The sequence below is a fragment of the Xenopus tropicalis genome, chromosome 2, assembly GCF_000004195.4.
Source record: "Xenopus tropicalis strain Nigerian chromosome 2, UCB_Xtro_10.0, whole genome shotgun sequence".
NCBI lineage: Eukaryota > Metazoa > Chordata > Amphibia > Anura > Pipidae > Xenopus > Xenopus tropicalis.
The window spans coordinates 90,165,181-90,191,809 of NC_030678.2; the positions used below are offsets into that span (position 1 = coordinate 90,165,181).

The 26,629-nt window shown below is 38.9% G+C and overlaps 1 protein-coding gene across 4 annotated transcripts; it reads right to left on the reverse strand.

Annotated features, from left to right (window-relative positions):
• Positions 1-7,564: 7,564 nt before the first annotated feature.
• Positions 7,565-26,591, reverse strand: s100pbp (S100P binding protein). 4 transcript variants are annotated; one of them, XM_012957138.3, is made up of 6 exons: positions 26,475-26,591; positions 22,256-23,568; positions 20,334-20,431; positions 13,254-13,345; positions 8,598-8,682; positions 7,565-8,406 (listed from the first exon to the last, which is right to left on the reverse strand). In XM_012957138.3, exons 2-6 carry the CDS (start codon positions 23,543-23,545, stop codon positions 8,256-8,258), a joined length of 1,716 nt encoding a protein of 571 aa, XP_012812592.2. In that variant the 5' UTR covers positions 23,546-23,568; positions 26,475-26,591; the 3' UTR covers positions 7,565-8,255.
• Between the last annotated feature and the right edge of the window lie 38 nt (positions 26,592-26,629).

Below are 26,629 nucleotides of genomic sequence, written 5' to 3' on the forward strand. Positions count from 1 at the left end.
TCAGATAAAATAATTCTACAAGTTTAAAAATGAGGTATTCAGTGGTCAGAAGCCAGAGAGCTATGCCCTGCACCTACACTATAGATCATTAGACTGTTGATACATAGTTATAGATCTGGGCCAGGCTCTCTCCTGCGGGTTCTGCTTTGAGCTCTGTGTTCTCACTGTTCTTAACCTACTTGTGAAAATGACAAAACAGACATGAGGCAGAGAGTCAGAAGTGACCTAAATCAAACGTCTCCATTATATCTGTGTGTACTAGGGTTGCCACCTGTCAAATTATGACCCGAACAGCCAGTTTTCAGAAGGGCTGTGGGCTGTCCAGGAGGTGAGTTAAAAACCTTGCCCCAGGCGGCAGCACTCGGCAAGTTGCCAGCTCCGGCAAAAAGCTGCTCCTGGTAACTTAAAGAGCAGACATTTTCATTTAATGCTAGTGCGCTCTCTCTCAACTCTCCGACAAGAAAAAATGAAGTGCGGGTGAGCGGGGGGCGGGAGGGGGTGGCATGAACTTGGCAGCCTCAGGGTAGCAAAGACCCCTGAGGCAGTGCTGATATCTGTGATATGTGTAAGTATCTATTATATCTGCATGTATAGAGAGAAGCCATATACGGTGCTTGTAAATGTATACAGACCCATAACCACAACACTCTAGTTTTCATTTAACAAATCCTACACTGAAATTGTGTTGTCATATTTTATTTGAAGGCACTGTAACAGAGTTACTGAAATATGGTAAACTCAAGCCCTATGCTTTATTATTTTGTTAAACTGCCTTTAGTGTCAATAACTTTAAGGAGCAGATTTAGTAATGATTTTTCAAACAATTACAGCAGTTCAACCTATTTTGCTGCTTAACAGTGCTTTTTGCTAACACTTAGGGGCAGATTTATTAAAATGTGAGTTTAGAGCTTAATACATAAAAACTCACATTCTATTGGAGCGTATTTATCAAATGATGAGTTCTCACTTTTACTGGTTAATAAATACGCTTCCAAAATTTTAATTTTGTAGTCATCCTAAAAGCAGTGCCATTTCAGACACGAGTCTAGGTGGAAATTTAACTAAAGCAACAATTTACCAGACATTTTTCTTTGATATCAAACTGTTACATACATTTAAATTTTAACATGTTAATTCTCAGACATTAGTCCTAAGGTAAACCTGTGATTATTATTATGGTTTTCCTGCATTTTACTAATTTGTTTTCACCATTTCAGTCTATTCCTACGGAGGAACAGGTAGTGAGTTTTTTTAATTAAACATTTTAACATGGTAAAAACTCCAAAATGATTTGTCCTTTAAAAGAAAAGGAACAACCACAAACCCATACTTGACATTTAAGCGTCCTTAACACATTCCCCAATTTTACATTTACCCAGATAATTACCCATTATTCCCTTGTCCCCTGGAAAACCTAAAATGGGGGTTGTACTGTACTAATGCAACCAGAATGATTTAGTTTTTTTTACATTTGTAAGCTTTGTTCTAGTGCTTATAATAAAAAGAAAACAATTCAATGTGGGATTTGTGATTCAGTTACATGTGAGAAATGATCCAGTGACCTATGGTTTTGCTCCTATCTAGGAAAAATGATATATCATGCCTGGGATATTAAATGGAAGGACAATATTGTTCCAGAAAAGGTTGCAATGCAATACAGACAGATAAAAACATAAATAGGTTAAATGGACAAAACAGACACAAAGATAGACAGATATGGATAAAAATAGAAAGACGAGGGAGCGAGGGAGAGAGAGAGAGAGAAAGACGCCTCTGCCATATGCTCAGATTCCAAGTATATCTGCAGCCTGCCAAAGTCTTCTTGTAGTGTGCTGCCTGCCTCAGGGCCACCAGATGGATAATTCTGACCAATGGAAAAGGGTTTTGTACAGAGAATTGTACGGCATATGATCTGGGGCAATTTCCAACCTGATGCCGCCCTCCAGAACTTACCTTTCCTGCAAAAGAGGGTGTCTGGGGGGCTACAATGCTACTGTAGAGATCATATTGTTCTCTCTGCACTAGCAGAGCAGGATTTTAAAAACTGGAAATTTGGTTCTTAAAGTTACCAGGAGGGGATTTTTGCTGCCCCTGGTAACTTTTGGGGTGCTGATAATAAAATAAAAACCATATGACATTTGCATTGTAGACCCACACACACTCTTACCTTACATGAAATGGGGTATTGCCATTATTTGCCTCTTTGTCTGATGTTGTAAGAAATACTATATATAGTATTAATATAGTAATATAGTAATATAGTACTAATATAGTCTGTGTGGGGACTATTTTGCCAAATGTATAAACAGGGCCAATTTTGGGACTGCTGCCTGAGGCAGCAGCTGTGGTGCCACCCCTCTTACCTTCTTGGCATCAAGCGGGGACTGCATTGCTAGCAGAAGAGTTGTATTTGCATTTAAAAAAAGATGGAAATTTATAGATCCAGAGGCAGACCCTGAGGTGACAGCCCGGGTGGCCCCCCCAGATACTCCAGTCCGACACTGCTTATGTGTTTTCACCACCCCCACCTCTTCCCATAAGCTGGCGATATTCAAAAAAAGGAGTGACTTGGTGATGCCAGTTTAAGAGTAGGCGGGCTGTGTTAATTGAAAACTCACTATTCATAAAGCTCAATAGGAATGAACGTCTGTTTAGAAATTAATTTAGGATACCTCAAAGACTCATCCCTCTCCATGAAGCTGTGAGTTTAAAGGCTAACATGACTTTTCTGGGAGCCCTTGCAAGAAATAATTTTAGATTCCCCCCCACACGCCAACATTACTCACAAGTCCCCCCCTCCCATGCAAGAGAGCATGCAGGCAATAGAGAGAGAGCGCAGTGGGAAGACACCCCTAAGCCTTGGGTTCCCCACACAGTCAATCTTTCTCCTGACTACATTCTCAATGGCAAAAGTGAGACATATTTAGATACACACATTAAGTTATAATCCATTACAAAGGAATCTGAACTTGTGACATGAGTTCCTGTCCCAGCTGAATTTACCATCTTAAGACCCTATAATACAGCACTCTAGGGTCAGTTTAATCAGGAGCCAAATAGCTGGCCAGTATGAGTTTTAAAGTGTTGGAGAAAATCAGCGTACCAAGAGGAAACCCAAGCAGAAACATACAAACTCAGGACCTCAGTACTGCATGGCAGAAATACTAACCACTGAGAAACTGGGAATGTATTCAGATTTACAGCAGAATCTGAGGGACAGATACACAAGGTCATTTCATTTTTTTCTTTTTTAAATGTTTAAAAAAAGGTAGATGATGTCAGTTCTTTATTTAGAACAATATGGATTATGATATAAAAATAGTGTGTATGTCAGTGCTCATATTCTCTCAGTCAGGATTAATCCTTGAACTGGTTTTTCTGACTCTTGTTGGATAATCTCGTGGGATTAGAGTGTATTTAAAATCTGTATATCAATATTAGACAGTAGCTCTATAGAGGGGGATGGGTCAGGCAAGGACATGGGGTCATCATTGTCCTGGAAAGATAGCCTTTTGACAGATTTTGTGACTTGGGGAATGCTGCACTCTGCACTGAGAAGAGTCAGGGCAAGCCACAGGGGGCACAGGCCAGCGTTGCCCTTACCACCTGCTATAGGATAGGTGGTAAGAACATGGCCCAATTGCTCTAAGAGATGCGCAAGTAAAGGGGAGGGTGGGGGACTGCCTACTTGCCTCCTTGACAGAGTGCTGCCTAACACAGACGGTGTTCTATTCAAACACTAGCCATAGGTCTCTGCTCCGAAACAGAGCGCAAAGGCCTGTAGCAATTTGTAAACGGCAGAACGCATTGTGCAAAAAAATAAAAGAGAGGCCTGCTGTGTTCTTTTGCATAAATGAGCCCTAAAGAGTACCATTTGATTTTGGTTCACCTTTAAGTTAATTTTAAGTATGTTATAGAATGACCACTTCTAACCAACTTTTCAAATGGTCTTCATTTTCTATAGTTTTTGAATGATGTGCCCCCTTCTGACTCTTTACAACCTTCAAATGGGGATTATTGACCCCAAGAGCCAAAAACGATATAAGGCTACAATTTTATTGTTATTGTTACCTTTTATTAGTTATTTTTCTATTCAGGTCTTATTTTGTAAATATATCAGTCGCTTATTCAAACCACTCCCTGGTTGCTTAGGACATTTGGACCCTAGGAGCCACAACACAACTGCACAAAACGGTGATCACCACACTGCAATGCTCTATATTACACAGCCTTCTCACAACATAACATCAGCACATTCACACTCACACACAAATCCTCACATTCATGCTTACTGCATTACCAAGACACAGGCAAATACTCCCCCCAACATAAGCACAGTGCTCAGAACACCATAAACATATACCCCAATGCTGTAAATATAGGGCTAATAAAGCTTTTTCATAACACTTTTTAGCCTGTGCGCTTGCTTTGAAAGAAAAGGCAGATGTGCAGAGGAGGCAACTCACATTGAGGTACCTATTCACCGCTGACAGATGGCAGGGACAGAATGGGCATGGGTGCTATCTACAGAGGATATGGGAATCACTTAAACATGTTCCTAGAAAGGTAGCACATGGAGAAGACCTTCATTTAAGGTGTTCATGTAATGAATTAGACATGTATTAGACATTCAGTATCTTGCCATCTAAAGTAAGAAAGAGTACTCTGCACATAATACATTCAGTTGTATTAGTAGCTGCACAAAGTGCTCATTAAGAGGGCTGCTTAATGAGGGACAGTTCCATAATGCTCTGTTTACATATATTCTCAGTGTTCTCTAACTGCCCTCCCCACCCAATCAGAGAGGCATATTCCTGTTAATCTTTGCTTTGATTTTAATCCGGTGGGTAGGAAGGCGGGGTAGAGCTGCTGTACAGCAAACTCGCTTCCAATTCATAAACCTTTCCTAAACCAAGATAATCCTGATGCTGGGACCACTCCTGATAGAAGACAAACACGAGGGTAAATACAAAGGAAGGCAGGGGATATCAGCTCCCATACATAGAAAGCATTGGACACTGTACATAATTGTAAGGGGTTACAAGATGTCAGAGTGAAAAATAAGTAGGGGCAAGTAGCAGGTTGGATGTAGAGAATGGGGTATTACAGTTGTTATTAATCAGAGGAATAAGTGAAGTACACAGTCATATGAAAAAGTTTGGGAACTCCTATTAATTCTTTGGACTTTTTCTTTATCATTGGCTGAGCTTTCAAAGTAGCAACTTCCTTTTAATATATAACATGCCTTATGGAAACAGTAGTATTTTAGCAGTGACATAGAGTTTATTGGCTTAACAGAAAATATGCAATATGCATCATAACAAAATTAGACAGTTGCATAAATTTGGGCACCCCAACAGAGATATTACATCAATACTTAGTTGAGCCTCCTTTTGTAAATGTAACAGCCTCTAGAGGCCTCCTATAGCCTTTGATGAGTGTCTGGGTTCTGAATGGTGGTATTTTTGACCTTTGTCCATACAAAATCTCCAGTTCAGTTAAATTTGATGGCTGCCGAGCATGGACAGCCTGCTTCAAATCACCCATAGATTTTCCATGATATTCAAGTCGGGGGACTGTGACGGCCATTACAGAATATTGTACTTCTCCCTCTGCATAAATGCCTTTGTAGATTTCCAATTGTGTTTAGAGTCATTTATCAATGGAACACATCTCAGCGCAGTAATAGTCGCAGAGGCAAAACTTTTGCCCTGCGCATAAGCATATTTAACAGTATAGCGCAAACACAGTTGCTTTAAGTTTTCTGCGCTAGATTTGAGGCAAACGCCTGTGCCATACAAACATGCGCATATGACATTGCAAAACTTGTCATGTGCATAGATGGAGCGAGCTAATGCTCTAATAAATCCGTACCAACTACGTGCTTCCAACCTAGTCAGTTGGTGTTTAAATGGAAAAAAGATATGAAAAACTCCATCACATTAACATTTCGTATCAAGAGCAACTGCCTTTATAAATAAGAACAAAGGGTAAATGTTATTAAAAACATTATAAACAAATAATTCATTTTTATAATAATTCTAATTAACATATCATACATTTGAGAAACACTAACATGGTTTTATTAATGACATAACTAAATTAATTACTATAAATACTGCACTGAGTTCAATGTAGTGAAAATACTAGCGCAAATGGTGAAGAATGTGCAGGCTTTTTGTAGCCTTCCCCTAAACCATGATACTGAACAATCTTTGTTTTCAGATGAGTTGCTTTGAGGATTCCATGCTGTCACTCCTCAGAGGAGAGTCAAACAGAAGCACAACTTGCAATTGGCCACCTTCAATACCGTTTCTCATGATTGGACACACCTGCGTTTGAAGTTCAAGGCTTAACAAGGTTATCCAACCAATTAGGTGTTGCCAGTAATCAGTACTGAGCAGTTACATGCATTCAAATTAACAACATTTTTGCACTGCCAGTTTTTCACATTTGATTTAACTAAATACAAATAAATACTGCTTTACTATAAATCTTTGTTCAGAAAACACCCCAGTACTCAGGGGTGCACTTTTGGCTTTTTGCCACCCCTGGTAACTTTAACAGCCGAATTTCCGGTTTTTAAAACAGAAATTTGGTTCTGCTAGTGTAAGGAGTGCATTGGCGGAGTACTCAGATGTTCCTGAGAAATGAAAGACATACCACTGTTATCTTTTTTGTTGAAAGTGCAGTAAATTATTATGCAGGCTGAGAGGGGTTCCCAAACTGTTTCATATGACTGTATACACAATGGTGAAAGAAAAATGAGACAACAATAATGGAAAATACTATACATACAGTAAAGAAGAAAGCAAAATGGCACTGGCAATAGGACAAGTAAAAATATGTTAGGGGCGGATGAAAATGCAGTGATGATAATCACTTAAAGGGACAGTACCACCAAATAAACAAAAATGCTTAAAGGGGTTTCACCTGGTGTTCACTTAATATTTGGTATAATGCAGAGAGTGATAGTTTGAGACAATTTGTAATTTTTATTATTTTTTGTCATCGACAAAAGCCTAATCTGTCAACATATAGGGGCATAATTATTATAGTGTGTAAGCCAACATCACTGGTGATGTTGCCCATAGTGACCAACTAGCAATTTGATTTGAACATTTCCTACAAGTTAGAAAACCAAAGCATAGATCTGGTTGGTTGCTACGGGCAACATCACTGGTGATGGTAGCTTACACACTTTAATAAATATGCTCCACAATGTGTTATGGCTAGACACCGGCACAGGACCCTATATCTTTGGAATAATATCAGTGCTGAACTCACTGCGTACTATCAAATATCTTGCTGGTCCTTGTTTCAGGAATTCGGCCAAAAGGGCATTTAGAAAAAGCTGAACTGAAGACATCCAAAATTGTTTAGTCCATGGGCCCGATGACTAGATAACATGGATGCTCTGTGTGTGACCCCCATAATGGTCAGTTCAGTACAACAGCTCAGAGCCTTAATTGGTGGCTGTTTGTCTATGAGCAAATCATTGTTTAAAGAACTCATTACTTCATGTTCAAGAAAACATTTTAAAAATACCCGGCAACCACTCATGTTTTTCTATAGAAATAGATTTTATTAAAAAGTTTACAACATATCAGCAACAAAAACAGAAACACTGAAAATTTGCAACTCTTCAAGTCAGATGAATGTAACAGGGAAAGGAAAAAGCGAGGGAGCTGCAGGAAGAGAAATAAATTAAGAGATGTTAAGGGCTATCATAAAGCTCCTGAATCATTTGTTTGTTGGTGTAGGGAGACAGAAATAACAGGGAGAGAAAACAGGGAGACGCTGGTCAGTTTCAGGAAGGAGATTTGGAAGAATCTATCAAGCAAAGAGAAGTGCTTAGAGTGCAAGCTTACAGCACAGTGTGTCACTAATGGCCATAACCACAAACCTGTGAAAATTAACATTTATCACAACAAAACAATCCAGGGCAAGTATAAACATAAAAATTCTTGTCAGGACCATAAAATGAAGATACAAGGCACTTCCAATGTAAATCTACCAACAACTTGGATGTTGTCCAAGTCTTGGGATTTGAATTTTAGGTCCTGCCCCATAGGTCAGGAAGATTTTACTTGCTGGTCATCTAATTGCCTCTGCAGATAGAGTTGACATCTAGCTGGTAAAAAGCATACTTAAGTTCATAGTTATTAATAGGGAAGCCAGTATTTTTTTTTCCAGAAAAGGTGAAAACCCTAGCTGCAAAGCCAAATCAAACAAGAATAAGCACATATATAGTTTCAGGAAGGCCCTGTAGGAAGGACTCCTGGCATAGGACTTCTCTGAAATGTGCAAGGTAAACCATGGAAGCGCTCTATGGCAGGACCCCCATTTCGCATCACCCAGTCATTCAAACTGCAAGGGACAGGCTGTTTTCTTACATAGTAGTTCCTGCAAAAGATAAACAAGTTGCAAGAGAGAATAAAGAGTCAGGCTAGGTTAGTAAAATTACACCAAACAGTCTCTATGCTGAGCCACACACTATAAACATTAAATTATAAATGGAAGTAGTATTGCTCTAAGGGTAAGGAACATGGGGAGGTTAAGGAGAAGGTAAAACAGAGAGCTAGTTGCCTGGGTACCTTCTAGTGTAGTCAGAGGGGTGTTGCCATGTTGGATTTTCTCTGCTGGTTTCGTTAAGTAAGGTGGCCAACTCATAATTCGGTTCTGCAACATATAAAAGCATGACACAAACTGAGGAGAGCAGAAAACAGACCAGGAGCTCTTACTGTATCATCTTTGAACTCTTTAAAACATACTTCAGTGTATTCTGCCTATGGATAGCAGATAGGAAACAGATAGATCATGTGCCCAGCTGTACCATAACCTTTCTCACATGGTTATGCATACACAAAGTACCGCTCAGCCAATTTAGTTGTGTTTTCAGCCAACTGAGGGACCACTGCTTGAGTTAGCTGCTGATGAAAACAGACATATGTAGGTGGTCATTAGATAACCTGGAGGAAGGGGGTGGTAGAGTCAAAAATAACTCCCATAATTCATGATTTATTAATGTTTAATTAACTTTTTTTGGTAAAAAAATATTCGGCAGGTTTGATCTGTCGAGTCCTGTGGAGGCTTAGAATAGTAGAGAAATTAAATAGTCAGTGACAGCCTGTCCTTGATGCATTTTCAAGAAGAAATAAATCATTGCTCTTTGTTTCACCCAGTTTCAAGAGGAAGTCAATCCTCTCCTTGTTTTCTATTTCACAGCTTTTCAAGGGGAAGTTAACCCCCTCATTGTTTTCTATTTCACCCAATTTCAATCTCCTAAAATGGCTGCTGAAGCAATTTCTTTTTGGGAAAAATAAAGAGGATTCATGGAAACAAAGTCCATTTAAATTAAATTTTTTGAGTTTGAACAATCCTTACGGCTTAAACATTTCAGGATTTTTTAATGTATAACATTTTCGTACAAACGATTTAAGCATTATCGTGACATTTTATAAATACAACAATGATTGAGTTTAATTCAAATTTATACCATGTCGAGTTTATACAACTTTCAAGGCCAGAAAAAAAGAGTTTTAGTAAATGGGCCCCATGGGGTTAAAGGTTGTAGTCCTGCAGCAAACTGATATTATGTTTTAAAGGAACATTATAGCTAATCATGAAGTGTTGCCTGTCACAAAGGCCATAGAAATCTACCAAAATACTGCTTTGCATTCCTTAATGATGCTCTTCTGTCTTCTAAAACAGAAATGTAATTTGTCTTTATTTCTCTGCCACACATGATGCTGTCACCCACGCTCTACCCCCCCCCCTCCTTTCTTTTACACCTCTATTTTGTTGCCTTGTATATATTTTTGTGTAAGGTATGCTGTCTGGTATTGCCAGTAATTTTTAGCTTTTTTTCCTATGTTACCCAGATACTTTAAAGATTTAGGTGTAGGACATTACCTATGGAGTGTCTTTAGGTGATATTTTGCAATAGGAGAGGTATTCCCAGAGGTCTGGGTCAGTTTGTAGACAAGAAATCTTGCACACTAGGATGCAGACATTGTGAGTCTGGAAATGTATTAAAGGTGTGGCCCTCACTAATACCAAACTGACAGGCTAGAAGTATATAATCAAGATGGTTTGTTGTTATGAGGGTAGTTAGGGTGTCATTTTGTCAAAATAATGAGTGAGGATTGGATCAGTAGTGCACAGTGCTATGATTATTGGCCAAAATAGCACTATGTGTTCTCAGTAAAGAGATCCTCACATGCTTTGTATAGCATTAATAAATACAGCCACAGGGGAAGATCAACCACTTCATATTCATATATAATTCCAGTGAAATGCCTTGCACAAACATAGCCTCCCCAAACAAAGATTTTACCTTACTCCCCTGTTAGAAGAAAATTAGCAATACAGCAAAAACCAAAATATAACTCATTTATTTCCCATGTTGTCTTGTATAAATTGCCATGGATCTGAATGTTCATAAATGTGTTTCATTTTTTTTTTTAAGTGAAAAGCCTTTGAAGAAGAACTCCTCATTAGTTAGAGTGCAATCATTAACATCCCGGAGTATATATATATCTCCTAATTGCTGCCTTTCTAAGATCTCTGCCAGGGGACAACATTCTTGTTTTCAATAGGGTGGTTCACCTTTAAAACTAAGGATCATGTAGACAGTGATTTTCTAAAACTATCTGCAATTGGTCTTCATGTTTTATTGTTTGTGGTCTTTTTATTTTTGTTAAGAAGCTCTTCTGGAATTTCAGCAACTATCTGGTTGATAGGTTTAATTTTTACTACCACCAGGCAGTGGTTTGAATGAGAGACTGAAGATGAACAGAAATAGGAGTAATACCAAGTAACAAAACCAAATAAATTGTAGCCTCAAAGAGTAATATTTTTTGCTGCCAGGGTCCGTGATCCTGATTTGAAAGCTAGAAGGAGGCAGAAAAAAGGTAAATAATAAAAAAAACAAAAACCTGAAGAACAGTTGCTAAGAAAAGTTGCTAAAAATAGGCTAGCTTAAAGGTAAACTTCCCTTTTAAAGACATATGGGGTAAATGCTCCTCTGGCATTTGCAGCTTATGGTGAATTACCTGAAAATAGGTTTTCAGATTTAACAAAAGCAGTGAGCACCCTACATACTGGTAATATATATGTCTTATTTCATGGACAACCATATTGGCTAATTGCCCAATATGGCCATGCAAGCATTTTACCATTTACAGCAATATGTTGGCCACTCCAAGTACCGTTTCAGTAAAATATCTGAGATTTTGTTTTTAACAGATTCAGAATGTTCATGGCTCCTACTCAATACTAAATATGAGTTTGCACAATTGCAGAAAAATAACATTAGCTGTGGAAACTGTGGTTTACAGAGCATTTATGAACAAGCAGAGTACACTTACTTTTTAATGCACAAAAAACAATGATATGGATGCATCCATTAGTCCATGGCCCAGGAGACAACATAGTAAACTACATTAAGTCTGAAGCAAACCACAAACACCATAAACCTTAGCCAAGGGGTGTGTGCAGAAGCATGTGGAAATTGATCTCTACCCTGCCTAAGCCCAAAGCCTCATCTGCATCACGTATCCAGTTTCGATGAGAAACAAGATCAATGAATACAAGAGGCTGAGTCTCAGCTTTGTAAATGTAATTTCATCAAGCAGTTCAGCTAAAGTCATGGTGGGCATATGTGGTCATTTTGGCAGAAAGAAGTATGTACAGGTCATACTCAGAGCCTTATAGCATATATAGCTTTATATTACATGATCCTATCTGAAAGGGGAGACAAATTGCCAGATGACAAAAAAGTGGGAAAGATAATCCTGCCTTGTGGATATACAATACTATGAAATCACTACTTGCATAATAGCAACATGAAAGACGCCTTACCATCATTGTATTATGTTCTAAAGTACAAGAACATGATTATAACTTATCTACCATGAACCCCATTGGTGGTTCACATGTACTGTCTGCAAGATTAGTGTTATTTCCTGGTTGCCTAATGTATTTATGTTTTATGCAGAGAAGTGTGAAGGCTCATAAACTATTTAAGAGCATTGGCACATGGAGCAATTCCTGGCATTTTGCTGCCTGCATTATTTGCAGCACAGTGCTCCAGATTGCAACTCCGTTCACTTGAATAGTAATCACCAGCACTGCCTCTGTGGTAAATTAACACTGGAGATATTTTTAATCCACCACGTAAACAAAAGCATCACCACTCACTCTCATGTCACTGCTCTGTTTAAAATCAGTGTTGTTCAAGTGTGAGTCTAAGGGCCACATATAGCTCTTCATTATATATTTATGGTCTACTGCCTGTTCATTAGTATTGTTTGTATGACATGAGTTTTCCTGGACCAATATAACTTCTTATTAAAAATAGGTTTGATGAATAGGACTAAACATGGTGGACAGATTTATCACAGCTGGATTCCCAGCAGTTTAATCTGTTTCACTATTTTTCAAACCTTTCTTTTCCGTAAGGAACATATTTGATTTCCCAATCATTCAACCCCCACAACTTTTCCTGTTACGAAGTGATGAATTCTGGGACTTGACCCCCTTTGCTTTTCATCTTTGACGGTGCACTTCATGTCCCAGTGTCCATCACTTCACAATGAAACAAAGTAAAGGAGGGATTGAATAATTAAGGGATTTAGAAATGGTTCCTATGAGCCAGAGATATACCACAATACTTTACTATCCTTTCAATATGTGAAATCATGTATGTTATGGGCATGTATGTATCGTGTGTGTAAAAATAAATACATTTATCTCTGGCTACAGCACACATCCTTTAGCTGGAAGCTGTACAATTGAAGGGCCAGATGCGACACTTTTCATATATCCCATGTATCTATCTTTAAATATAGGTATAAAAGAAAAATTACCCCTCTACAGAGAAGTTAATCAACACTTTATTAATTTATCTCTTAATTCTGCATAGTTTCATTTTTCTCCCACACTACATATTTCCCTATATTTATATTTTGTGATTGCAGTTTGGATGAAATGTCACAACAAAAGCCATCCAAGCTCTGAATGATGGTACTTTACAAGTGACATTTTTAAGGTTGGTGGTGGATTAAATAATAGCAGGTCTGAGCAGGCAAAAAGGCTAATAGTGCATTTAGACTACCCAAATTAGACTTGTACAGGATTCTACACCCAAAAATTTCATGTGTATCTGTACAACCCTCGCAGTTTCTTCTTCAGCTCTGAAATTATTAAATCAGTACTTGTGTAACTAAGCATGTGTCATTTTACCTTACCTCCAGGTATATTGTGTACCTCGAGATGCATCATTACCCGGTCCCGGTAAATATTCCTGTTTTTTTCCAGTTCAGCATTAGATATCTGTGGCCTGAAATAAACAATAAGGAGGGCTGAACAAAGCACAAGGAAATAACATAGCAGTCACGGAATGAGCAAAGGTATAGCTGGCTATTCCAGAGTGGGTTCAAGTAAATGTATGGGTTTCTTATGTGCTCTGCAGTAGAACAAAAGAAAGATGCCATAGCTTGCCTTAAATTTATTATGGCGCCATTCAAAAGCACAGATGTTTGGAGGGTATCCTGTCCCTTTTTTAATGCTTTTCATTCACTCAAGAGAAACCAATACACTGTGTTACTGTGATAAATCACATATGCCACCTTATCTGGTGACTGTTTTCTTTTTTAGCATAAAAGAAAGCAGCAGAGGAATTGTGTTTTTTTGCAGCCTGTGGGACCATGGGCATCAGGTCCCCAATTTTGGCACATAAACAAGATTGTGGGATGATGCAGAGTTTGCCTTAATAGCACTGTTCCCATAATGGCACCTGCCTGCTTTTTGTAAATGTGAATGAAGGAAACAAGATTTATATTACTTATATAGTGTAAGTGAAGTTAATTTTGCTTGACAATCACAATAGAAAAGAATTTGGAATTATATCTGTAGTAATATGTCAAACCAACTGGACTTGCTGTGTTTTTCTTTAAGACGTTTCACCAGTCATCCTACTGGCCTTCTCAATTCAGTGCAATAATCTTTCTGCGTTCCTCGCAGAGCAATCGTTTGGTTGCGCCCCCCACTACAACCTTTCTGCCTTGCTACCCCTTACATTTGGAATGCCCTCCCTGATTTCCTCTGGAGAGCATCCTCCCTCAGTCGTTTTAAAACCAAACTAAAAGACTACCTTTTGGAGCACTCGCCCAGAACCTGACCAGGGAACTAGCACTTATATTGTAATGTCACCCACTGTGACCTACAGCACTTATATTTGCCTATTTGCGTCTGCAAGTTACCCTCCCATATAGATTGTAAGCTCTACGGGGCAGGGACTTCCATCCTCTTGTGTCTTTGACTCATAACTTATTGCAACTGTATCTTGTATTTATTTGTGCTTATTGTAATACTTTGTATTTATCTGTTTTAATACCCCTGTTTATATTAATGTATTCTACTGTACAGCGCTGCGTACATACAGTGGAGGAAATAATTATTTGACCCCTCACTGATTTTGTAAGTTTGTCCAATGACAAAGAAATGAAAAGTCTCAGAACAGTATCATTTCAATGGTAGGTTTATTTTAACAGTGCCAGATAGCACATCAAAAGGAAAATCGAAAAAATAACTTTAAATAAAAGATAGCAACTGATTTGCATTTCATTGAGTGAAATAAGTTTTTGAACCCTCTAACAAAAAAAGACTTAATACTTAGTGGAAAAACCCTTGTTTGCAAGCACAGAGGTCAAACGTTTCTTGTAATTGATGACCAAGTTTGCGCACATTTTAGGAGGAATGTTGGTCCACTCCTCTTTGCAGATCATCTCTAAATCCCTAAGGTTTCGAGGCTGTCTCTGTGCAACTCTGAGCTTGAGCTCCCTCCATAGGTTTTCTATTGGATTAAGGTCCGGAGACTGACTAGGCCACTCCATGACCTTAATGTGCTTCTTCTTGAGCCACTCCTTTGTTGCCTTTGCTGTATGTTTTGGGTCATTGTCGTGCTGGAACACCCATCCACGACCCATTTTCCGTTTCCTGGCAGAGGGAAGGAGGTTGTCGTTCAGGATTTCACGATACATGGCTCCGTCCATTTTCCCGTTAATGCGAATAAGTTGTCCTGTGCCCTTAGCAGAAAAACACCCCCAAAGCAAAATGTTTCCACCCCCATGCTTGACGGTGGGGACGGTGTTTTGTGGGTCATAGGCAGCATTTTTCTTCCTCCAAACACAGCGAGTTGAGTTAATGCCAAAGAGCTCTATTTTGGTCTCATCAGACCACAGCACCTTCTCCCAGTCACTCACAGAATCATTCAGGTGTTCATTGGCAAACTTCAGACAGGCCTGCACATGTGCCTTCTTGAGCAGGGGGACCTTGCGAGCCCTGCAGGATTTTAATCCATTGCGGTGTAATGTGTTTCCAATGGTTTTCTTGGTGACTGTGGTCCCTGCTAATTTGAGGTCATTAACTAACTCTTCCCGTGTAGTTCTAGGATGCTTTTTCACCTTTCTCAGAATCATTGACACCCCACGAGGTGAGATCTTGCGTGGAGCCCCAGAGCGAGGTCGATTGATGGTCATTTTGTGCTCCTTCCATTTTCGAAACAATCGCACCAACAGTTGTCACCTTCTCTCCCAGCTTCTTGCTAATGGTTTTGTAGCCCATTCCAGCCTTGTGCAGGTCTACAATTTTGTCTCTGACATCCTTGGACAGCTCTTTGGTCTTTCCCATGTTGGAGAGTTTGGAGTCTGCTTGATTGATTGATTCTGTGGACAGGTGTCTTTTATACAGGTGACTAGTTAAGACAGGTGTCCTTAATGAGGTTGACTAATTGAGTAGAAGTGTCTAACCACTCTGTGGGAGCCAGAACTCTTAATGGTTGGTAGGGGTTCAAAAACTTATTTCACTCAATGAAATGCAAATCAGTTGCTATCTTTTATTTAAAGTTAATTTTTCGATTTTCCTTTTGATGTGCTATCTGCCACTGTTAAAATAAACCTACCATTGAAATGATACTGTTCTGAGACTTTTCATTTCTTTATCATTGGACAAACTTACAAAATCAGTGAGGGGTCAAATAATTATTTCCTCCACTGTAAGTAGCGCTTTATAAATAAAGTTATACATACATACATAATTACCCTGGAATGTTGCTCCAATCAGCATAACCTGTTTATCATAACCAGCATAGTGTTAAGGATCTTATGAAGGTAAGATGTTGATTTGATTGGAGCTATGAGGTGTTATTAAACCTTTCAGGATATGTGTCAAAACAGCATTGTATGTGGCAGACAAACAATAGACATTGCTCCCCTCCATCAGTCGCCCTCCCTGTTCAGAATGTGGACTTGGGAGTCCAAACATGTGTGCTTTTTCCTTTAGGGGTAGTTAAACGGCTGACTCCTGACCAGAGGAGCTGGCTCTTCTGTGCTGTACCATATTCTCCTTGTAGATTGTAAGCTCTTTTGGGCAGGGCTCTCTTCACCTCTTGTATCGGATATTGATTGCTTTATTTTTTACTCTGTATGTCCAATCGATGTAACCCACTTATTGTACAGCGCTGCGGAATATGTTGGCGCTTTATAAATACATTTTAGCTGTAGCATGCAAATTGCTAAAGAGGTGCCATTATTTAAAAAGGGTTCCCGTTCTCAGACTGAAAACTATAGGCCTGTTTGTCTGACATCAGTAATAGGAAAGCTTTTGGAAGGGGTAATAAGGGATAGGGTACTTGAATACATTGCAGTTCACAATACTATGAGTTTATGCCAGCATGGTTTTATGCGTAACAGATCTTGCCAGACTAATTTAGTCGCCTTTTATGAGGAGGTGAGTAGGAACCTCGATGCTGGAATGGCAGTTGTTGTAATCTATTCGGATTTTGCGAAAGCGTTTGATACAGTACCTCAGAGAAGGTTAATGATAAAATTGAGGAATATTGGCCATAACATAATGTTTGTAATTGGATAGAGAACTGGCTGAAGGATAGAGTACCACAGGGGTCAGTCCTTGGCCCTTTGCTTTTTAACTTGTTTATTAAAGGAACAGTAACACCAAAAAATTCAAGTGTATAAAAGAAATTTCAATATAATGTACTGCTGCCCTGCACTGGTACAACTGGGTTGTTTGCCTCAGAAACACTACTATGGTTTATATAAAGAATGCAGCTGTGTAGCCATGGGGGCAGCCATTCAAAGGAGAAAAGACACAGGAACTTAGCAGATAACAGATAAAACACTATTGTATTCTACAGAGCTTATCCGTTATCTGCTATGTAACCTGTGCCTTTTCTCCTTTTTTCCAGCTTGAATGGCTGCCCCCAGGGCTACACAGCAGCTTATTTATATAAACTATAGTAGAGTTACTGTTGCAAACACACAACTTTTACCAGTGCAGGGCAACAGTACATTATATTTCTTTTACTTTAAATCTCTTTAATTTATTGGTGTTACTGTTCCTTTAATGACCTGGAGGTGGGCATAGAGAGTACTGTTTCTATTTTTGCTGATGACACTAAATTGTGCAAAACTGGAAGTTCCATGCAGGATGCTGCCACTTTGCTGAGCGATTTGACAAAATTGGAAAACTGGGCAGCAAACTGGAAAATGAGTTTCAATGTTTACAAGTGCAAAGTTATGGTAGTTTGTTAGAGGATCCTTAATGGAAAAGGATTAGGGTTTTTGTAGATAACAAGTTGTCTAATTCCAAGCAATGTCATTTGGTGGCTACTAAAGCAAATAAAGTGCTGTCTTGTATAAAAAAAGGCATTGACTCAAGGGATGAAAACATAATTTTGCCTCTTTATAGGCCTCTGGTAAGGCCTCACCTTGAGTATGAGGTGCAGTTTTGGGCTCCAGTCCTTAAAAAGGATATTAATGAGCTGGAGAGAGTTTAGAGACTGCAACTAAACTGGTAAAGGGGATAGAAGATGTAAACTATGAGGTTAAGGCTGTCAAGGTTGGGGCTGTTTTCTCTGGAAAAAAAGGCACTTGCAAGGGGACATGATTACTCTGTACATTAGAGGGGATTATAGGCAGATGGGGGATGTTCTTTTTTCCCATAAAAATGACCAGTGCACCAGAGACCATCCCTTTAGATTAGAGGAACGGAGCTTCCATTTGAAGCAGCATAGGGGGTTTTTCATGGTGATACTTACAATCAACATAGTAAACAACCCTCTCCTTTTTGCCTAACACATTTCAAGTACACAATACACTTCCTCAAAAGTATTACTGATGTACTGGCACCATCTAGTGGTATTTATAGCACATTATACAGCAATACAAACAAAAGTATATAATAGCTATTTCCAATATTATATAATTTAATATAATTTCAAATGTAATGGTTTTCATATATAAAAAGGCTCCTAAGTTTTTTTTGTTTTTATATGGTTGTAGGTGAATAAAAGTGTAATTCCACCACTTGGTCCTAGTTCCTAGTTCCCTACTGTTGTTCTTCTGAGGTATCCATAGAGGAGTCACATGGGCCACAGGAAAGGAGAGTAATTGGCTTACACTGAGCTGCCGAGGAATACCAGAGTTTTCTTGTAACAGAGGGGTAACTGGACCTTATATAAACAGAACCTTTATTAACAGGACCAGTTGAGTTTTTCTACCATTGCAGAAATGTCTCTTGCTGACATGGGGATTGCATTCTGGATGTTAAAATAATGAAACTGAACTATTGCAATTCTAAGTCTTGTCAGATGTCCCTTTGGGGCTCTGGCAGTGAGCAGGTGCCACACAAATGCTTATGGCACACTTGACACTTGGGGGGGGGGGCATTTAATACATTTGGATTTTTGTGGTAACCATTACAACACCCATTTCCATTAATGTCAGTCATTTTTCAAAAGATTTGAATTAAACTTGAATTAACTTTTTTGTTTTGACACATGAAAACCGTGACTTTTTCGTATTATTGTAGCTAGAGTCAAAAACCTCTAATGCCACGAAGCAAAGAAAGATCTACCAGTTGTAAAAGGGACATATGCCACTGACTTCTACATGATCTCATTTTAGATGGTGTATCAGTTTTGTCACATAATACTTAAAGCTTTTTTCCTGCAACAAAATCAGGTTTTGGCATCAAAAAACCTGAACCAAAAAAATCAAGCAATAGTACATGTCTCTATTGGTGTATTTTCCTCCAGCTTTTTTTAGCTGAAAGAAAAACAACCTAATCCCCAATGTGCAGCCTATCATTTGATTTTTTTGAATGCTGCTGATTTTGACCCATATAAAAGTACAAGTGTTTTTGGGCAGTGACAAGTGGTTTCCAATGGCTGGGAATGCTGGCAGAGAATGTGCTGTGTGTACTATGAGCATAAGGCATTTAAAAAAAAACAAAAAAAAAAACAATGTTTTATAAATCGGTAGAGCCGTGTCCAGTGACCCATTCATGTTGTTAGGTATTGTAGTGAATATATGAAATATTTATAGGCCCCATATAAGGTTTTAACGTGAAAGCTGTGAGGACATGAGAAAACAAGTCTGGCCAGTTACTGATTGCTTTAGAAATATGCTGGTTTATTACGAAGTACTTATGTAGACCCAATGGCTCCTGGACAGGTGGGGTAGTAGGTAGCCTTCAGGCTAAATATTCTATGGTAAATCTAAAATGCTTGCCTTGCAATAGAACAAAAGGTCAAAAATTATCCTTTTATTCCAAGTGCAAGCTGGCATTTCTGTGCCCTACCAGTTTACTAAAGGCCTGCCTTTCCCCAACCCCTGACAGTATCACTTATTTCAAAGTGTTCTGGAACTTCTCTTTTCCTAGTGTGAAAACATAAAAGCCAAAAAGTAAAGGAAACACAATAAGGGTACAGAGCATAATACAGGTCCTGGATGTATCAATGATCAGAAGTAGCATCCAAGCCCCCTCTCTTTTACTAAAAAGTAATTTTTGAAAGAAGCCCTCTAAAATGCAGTTGTCAAATAGAAGCAGAAACGTAATTTAAACCAGCAGCAAAAGTTGATTTGTGGTTAAATAAAGGTTAATGAATAAAAAGTGATTCTTCAACTTCAAATTAACTTTTAGTATGTTTAAGAATGGCCTATTCTTTTAAACTGGTCTTCATTTATCATAGTTTTCAAATTATTTGCCTTCTAATTCTTCACAGCTTTCAAATGGGGGTCACTAACCACAGCAGCCAAAAAACTGTTGGACTGTGGGGCTACAATTTTATTTTCGTTGTAACTTTTTATTACTTATCTTTCTATTTGGCCCTCGTCTATTAATATTCCTGTCTATTTCGAAACACTGCCTGGTTGCTAGGTTAAATTGGACCCTAGCAACCAGATAGCTGCAGAAATTCCAAACCGAAAAGCTGCTAAACAAAAGGCCACACTCAAACTCACAGTTACCTGCAAGCTGCTTGTGGTTTTGTGGGCAGAGTACCAAGTTTCTTTTGTTGCAGTTGAGATGGTTTTACTTTTTTCTTGCACCCAATGGAAACTGCCACCTAAAAGAGATAAAAAAGAGAAAGATTAAAAACAAAAACAAATCTTATCTAGAATGTACAGTAGTTTTTGTCCAACTAACCTCTGGATACTAAGGGGGCTGGGGTAGGATCAAATGTGACACCAAATAGTTTCAATGTGTAAGCAATTGCTGCAATACCATAATACTTCAGCAGTGCTGCTACAAAATTGTAAACTTCATCCTAATCTATTAGTAATCTTTATTTACAGCAATGCTTATGACTATGGAATAATGTTTTGAAATGTTTTTAGCTGGTCAGTGATCTTTACGGCGATGAAATAGCTTGTTTATTAAAGGAATACAATGCAATCTTTCGTGTTTTTACTCAGGAGTCCTACACTTAAATAGTTTTTTTCTGATATTGTAACATCAATGCTCTGCAACTAATTTTTTTTCATGTGACACTGTATTATAAAAAAAATAGATTAATATTTTACAGAGCTATCATTTTCATGAATAACAGCTTTTGGGATGTGTTTCTACCAGCTTTTTGTGAGGTTTAATTTTCGACCTTTTTCTCCAGGTTGTAGGATGGCGGTTATGCACCTTCATTGTTACTTTTGTGTTGTGTTTGGGATCACTACCCTGCATTATGATGGGGACACTCATTGATGATGGGTAAGATCTGAAAGGGACACCAAACGTTATATAAAGAAGCAGCCTATAAAAAGCAGTGACTTGCAACGCCATATTTTTAACATTCTGTGATAAATTTCATTCTGTGTGGCTGAACGCTTCCCAAGACTCTGTATTTTTTTTTAGCAGCCATTTCTGCTAACCACCTTATCATGGAGTCTTGTTATATAAGATGAGGTTTTGGTAGCTAAAACTGCCAACAATCGTGTCTTAGCACTGCTTTACCTCAGAAGGGACTGGGCATTTTATTAAAGAAGAAGGAAGAATTTATGGTGCAAAATACAGGGAAATATAAAGTAAACTTAATTTGGTCCACTACAAATGTAAAGCTTGAGTGAACGTTCATATTTCAGCAGGGTAGTGATCCCAAACACATGGGCAAAGTAATGCTGTTGCGTTAGATTGTCCAGAGTCACGAGGTATAAAGAGTTTGGATTCAGTTAGGCCAAACAGGCACATTTTAAATTCAGATGCAATTTATGCAAAAAGTGTTAAATTATACCAAATCCTGGATTCTGGACAAGAAAGGTTGCAAAGCTGAATAGATTAGTGCTAGTGAAAGGAGAACTATCAATAAAATGAAAATTTCATATAAGTTTCATCTCACTGACACAAGAAACTTTCTAAATATGAGTAATTAAAAATTCTGTATCATTTATGAAATCATTAATTTATTCTTCAGTATTTTCCCTTTCAGAAATATGTCTCTCGTGCAGAAGTCAAATTCAGATTTTGATGGACAGTTAACTCTAAACCTGTGCTTTCTTTATCAAGATGCTGTATCAGAGATAACTTTTAAAAAATAACTGACTTTAGTCACTATACGACTATTCCTGTCCTATTCATTTCGCTAGATTTTTTTTTTACTGCTGCGTGATCCTTGTTAAATGACTGTAACAATGGCAATGTAAACTGTCTTTTGTTCTGTATGACAATCAATAAAGTTATGATGTTAAAAAAACAAAACAGTGACTTCAACACCTGAAGCCTGAAAGAGGCTGGTAAATAAGGAGTAACAATGTGTACTTCATTATATTTATAGAGTTTCTAATTTTCATGCCATGCAGTTTATATTACATTTTAATTTAAGAAACAGTTCCTCTTTAAATTGTGTGTTTTGAGATATTCATACATCTCCAGATTTTTTCCAGATAATTTAGTGGTATACCTGTTCTTTAGAAGTTTGTCCAAGATTTTCCTTCACAGTATGATCTAGAGGTGCTGCACAAGACTTTTCACCTTGTTCAAAGCCAGTTTCTTTAATAACTTTATTCTCCTTGGGCTCCACTTTCAAAACTTTACTGCTCTGGCTACAAGGATCAGCGGGCAGCTGGGGGCCAGGGGCAGTGTCTGAGGGTGGCAGAGGGACTTTATTTGAGTTGTTTTGCCCATTAATAGCAGTTACAGATGAAACTGAAAGCTGGGACAGGTTTGAAGGGTCAGTGCTAGCAGTAAAGGTTACAGGGCACTGAAGTGAACTTGGAGTTTTGTAGATTGCTTCAGTGTGGGAATGTACAAGTGGGACAGACTCAAGCTCTGATGAGGCAGGAGTGGATTCTGATGTTATTTTGTTGTCCTCATCCTCTGAAGTGGTATCTCCAGGACTGAGTGTCAAGAGTTCGTCAATGTCCCCATCAAAGGGAATGTCCGAGTCTTCACTTATTTCATCCACGACCTTCAAATCTCCTGGCAAATGTGAAGATGACAATGTTGAGCAAATATCACTGTCATTACAAACTTCAGAACAGTCTTGTACACTGCCTCTGTTCACCTCATTTTTGTGTAGCACAGGAGAGGTTATGGGGCAAACAGATAAAACATTGTCCCCAGCCTCCCCATTCTGTTCTGCAGTTGATATGCTTGACCAGCATGGTGAAGGAGCCATGGCTGCATAATTGCTAGTGTCCTGTGAACACACTGTTTCCTCAGTCAGAGTATGAGAGCTATCTGACTGTTCCTCAACCAAAGGGCTATTCAGATTTCTGAACTCTACTATGTTTCTTTGTGATCCATCAGCATTAGGCACAGCCAGCTCCTGAAGAACTGTATCCGACTCTTCCTCCCATCCAGGGGGTTCGGCAGCATAATCCGAATCGCCTTCCAACAGTTCTTCGATCTGAACCAATGTCATGTGCAATGGGGAGTCACTTTCATCCTCAGAACGTTCCAATATAGTATCATCAAATTCATCAAATTCATCCACGTCCCGTGAACAATGTGGAGCAGAGCTTGGGGTGCTGCAGAGGAATACAGCACTGCGTAGTTTCTTAGGGGGTGGTGATTCGTCAGCCTCTTCCTCTATATTACGCTTATTCCCTGTTGCTTTGTCATTGACAATGCTGATTGTTATCTTCTCCATAGTGCCAGATTGAGGATTGGCCCAGTTTGTCCCTAAAATCAGCACCTTCCTGTCAGAGCATGCTCTTTTTGTGGCACGGCAGTCATAGGCAGCCTTCATTTATCTTTGATAAATAAATGTTTCTGCAAAAAGAAACCTGGTGATTACAAGAAATGCATGTACTGAATTAATCTTACTACACAGAGAGAACTACTCTGCCAACTGGGCTATGTAGATGACATATAGAAGAAAGAAAGCCAGGATAAAGTTATTCAAAAGGGACCTAAACAAATCAAGGAATGATATTTGTTGTGTGCTTAAGAAGATTTGCTGTGCAAACATTCTATGGTTTAAGGCAGGGATCCCCAACCAGCGGCTCATAAGCAACATGTTGCACCCCAACCCCTTGGCTGTTGCTCCCAGTGCTCAAAGCAGGTGCTTATTTTTGAATTTTTGGCTTGGAGGCAAGTTTTGGTTGCATAAAAGTCAAGTATAATGTCACACAGAGCCTTCTATAGGCTGCCAGTTCACATAGGGGCTATTAAGTAGCCAATTATAGCTTTTATTGGCACCCCCAGGAACCTTTTTCATGCTTGTGTTGCTCTCCAACACTTTTTCCATTTATATGTTGCTCACGGGTATAAAAGGTTGGGGATCCCTGGTTTAAGGGAACAGAGTTGTATTCTTGCTCTGCATATGGACAGCTTTATCCACTGGCATTTTTGTACAATGCCGAGAGCCAGAAGGAGAGTGTCACTGCCCTTTAGCCCAGCTCAGCTCCACTACAGCTACCTTTATGCAGTGCAGCTTCTTTTACAGAAGCTGCTTTCCTTTCTTTCTAGCACAGCACAGTTGCTGTAGCAGTAAGCACCACAAATAAAAAGTTAAAAAATATTGTACTATTTACATTAGTCCTAACATTTTTATTTATTAAAAAAAGAAATACTAAATTGAACTGTGACATCAGGACAGCTGGTTGTGTGTGTTGTGCACAAGCAGACGGAAGCACAACTTTCGTTTCTGCTGAAAAGTGCAGGTGGGTAGAGATAGAGTGCTTTGGGAGTGTATTGTCAATTTGAAGTAATTACCCCCATTTTTTCTTATACTAACTCTATAATGCAGGGGACTTATGAATATGACTCATGGGTAAATAGGGTTGTTTTTTTACCCATAAGTCACATTTAGATGTAAAAGTTATTTGGAACCAAACAAGCAATAAAAAAAATCTCGTTTTCCAATGAGGATTGTAATTGGCTATTTGATAGCGCCATGTGGGCAAGAAATGTGTACCTTCATGCTTTCAAAGCTTGAGTTTAAGCCCTGGACACTTACGTTTGCCCATGTTGCACTAATACTCTGCTTAACTTCCGATAGCCCTAGGTAATTTTTTTGCCACCACTCTAAATTGGCAGTATATACCCTTAGTTCAATAAATAGGGCTTGTGCTGAACATACTTTTTGCCTATTGTTTCAATCACAAAAAAATCTATGGTTTTTGTTACTTCTTGAGCTAAACAGGAAAATTGAAGCTACTCGATGTTTGGTCCTTCTAAGGTAAATAATAAGATTGCCAGTGTATAGATAATCCATCTGCTAATCTGTAGGATAAAACAATCAGAACAAGCAAGTAAAGGGAGCTCCTTGTTTAGTGATACTCTAACTATCAACCTCGCAAGGACCACATATGGAGAAGCTTATTTTCCCTGTTTGCCCTATAAAGCTCAAGAAATGAAAAAAAAGTGGTTACATCAATTTTTGTCAATACACACAAAGTAATCTGCCCTTTCTCCCTCCAACATTTTTACACTATGACAAAAAAGCAGCAATGTGTGTCATTTTTAGGCTAGTGCTATATGTTTAAACAAGCATATAATAGGCAATTGGCTGCATTCTGCCCCATCTTTAGTATTGCCTAACAGGCATGACATTTGCCTGTCGGTATAGACACAGTGCAGATTTTGATGCAAAAATAGAAAAAAAAATAGTCAAAAAGTAGGTTCACCACAAACCCTATGTAAAGGGTCACACAATAGCATACAGTTGAATATACCAACCTTAACTGTAGTGCCTAGAATTACCATGTTTTATCTATCTATACGTGTATCTAAATTAAGCAGGCAACATAATAAAAGATGCACTTGTTGGGTAAGGTTGTAGAAGGGCAAATACAAGTTTTGGCCTGGGGATCATTCTGTGGGCCTACTGGGACCTGTTGGTTGAGGTCCTTAACCCATGGGATTCTCAAATTTGTTGATAGCCCTGAGTACCCCATACACAGATCATAAGCTGTCAGCTAGGGCTGGAGGGGCTTTTATCCGCCCTTATATGGCCAGTTTTTCACTCATGTCTCAGACTGACCAGATATCTGTCACATTATTAGGGTGCTAATAATCCACTCCATTGGCCATTGTCAATACCTTATTTCATGTTACCATTTACTGTAAAGTCAAACATGTTTAAATGAAGCCATTTTTTTACTGGTGTTGAGACCAAGGCCACCTTAAACGACAGATTACGTGTAAATTGTGAATATTACACTTTGGTATTTTCAGTGAGGCAGTTAAAAGTAAAGCTGGCAGCTTGGATGTCCAACCGCTGGGTGATAGCCCTCACGCACAGAACTCTGGGGAGGACAGGACAGAGGCCTCACCGGACCTACTTACTGGTATTACACTGATAAATACTGTTCTGGTCAGAAAAGAAGAAAACATATATATATATACATATATATTACGCTGCAGTAAATAAGCCCGCCTCCATTCTTGCCCATACTGCGCAGCCATTACAGACCTCTCAGAATAAGGTAGAACAGCCCCTTTAGTTGAATCTAGCCTTCTAGCTTACAGCGGGACTAACGCCAGAATCGCACAGAGCGACTTCCTACGCTGGGTATGTACCACAGGGGACTACAGGGGTGGGCGGCACAACTCCTACCATTTGTGGGCTCTAGACTTTGGGAAAGTACTCTGGAAAGTGTGCGGTTAAAGTTTTTAGAAGTGCACACTTCCTAAACGTATCCCTCCCTTCCAGCTTATATCTGCATTCTCACCGTCCTCCAATCGGTTTGCCCTGGCTTAGAACCATCTCGCAGCCCGTTAAATCCGGCCCGGGCTTTTCGTTAACTATTGACCACCCATATGTTCCTCAAAGATCGATTTGCTCTGGCTCTTTCACTGGACTGAGCGAAGCACTGTTCGCTCAACT

Excerpts from the sequence above, each read along its gene's own strand:
- s100pbp (XM_012957138.3), bottom strand. The coding sequence starts at position 23,545 with ATGAAGGCTGCCTATGACTGCCGTGCCACAAAAAGAGCATGCTCTGAC. Across the intron at positions 20,432-22,255 it reads GACAAACTTCTAAAGAACAG|GTGGCAGTTTCCATTGGGTG; the intron begins GTATACCACTAA and ends TATCTCTTTTAG. Across the intron at positions 8,407-8,597 it reads CCCTCTGACTACACTAGAAG|GAACTACTATGTAAGAAAAC; the intron begins GTACCCAGGCAA and ends TATCTTTTGCAG.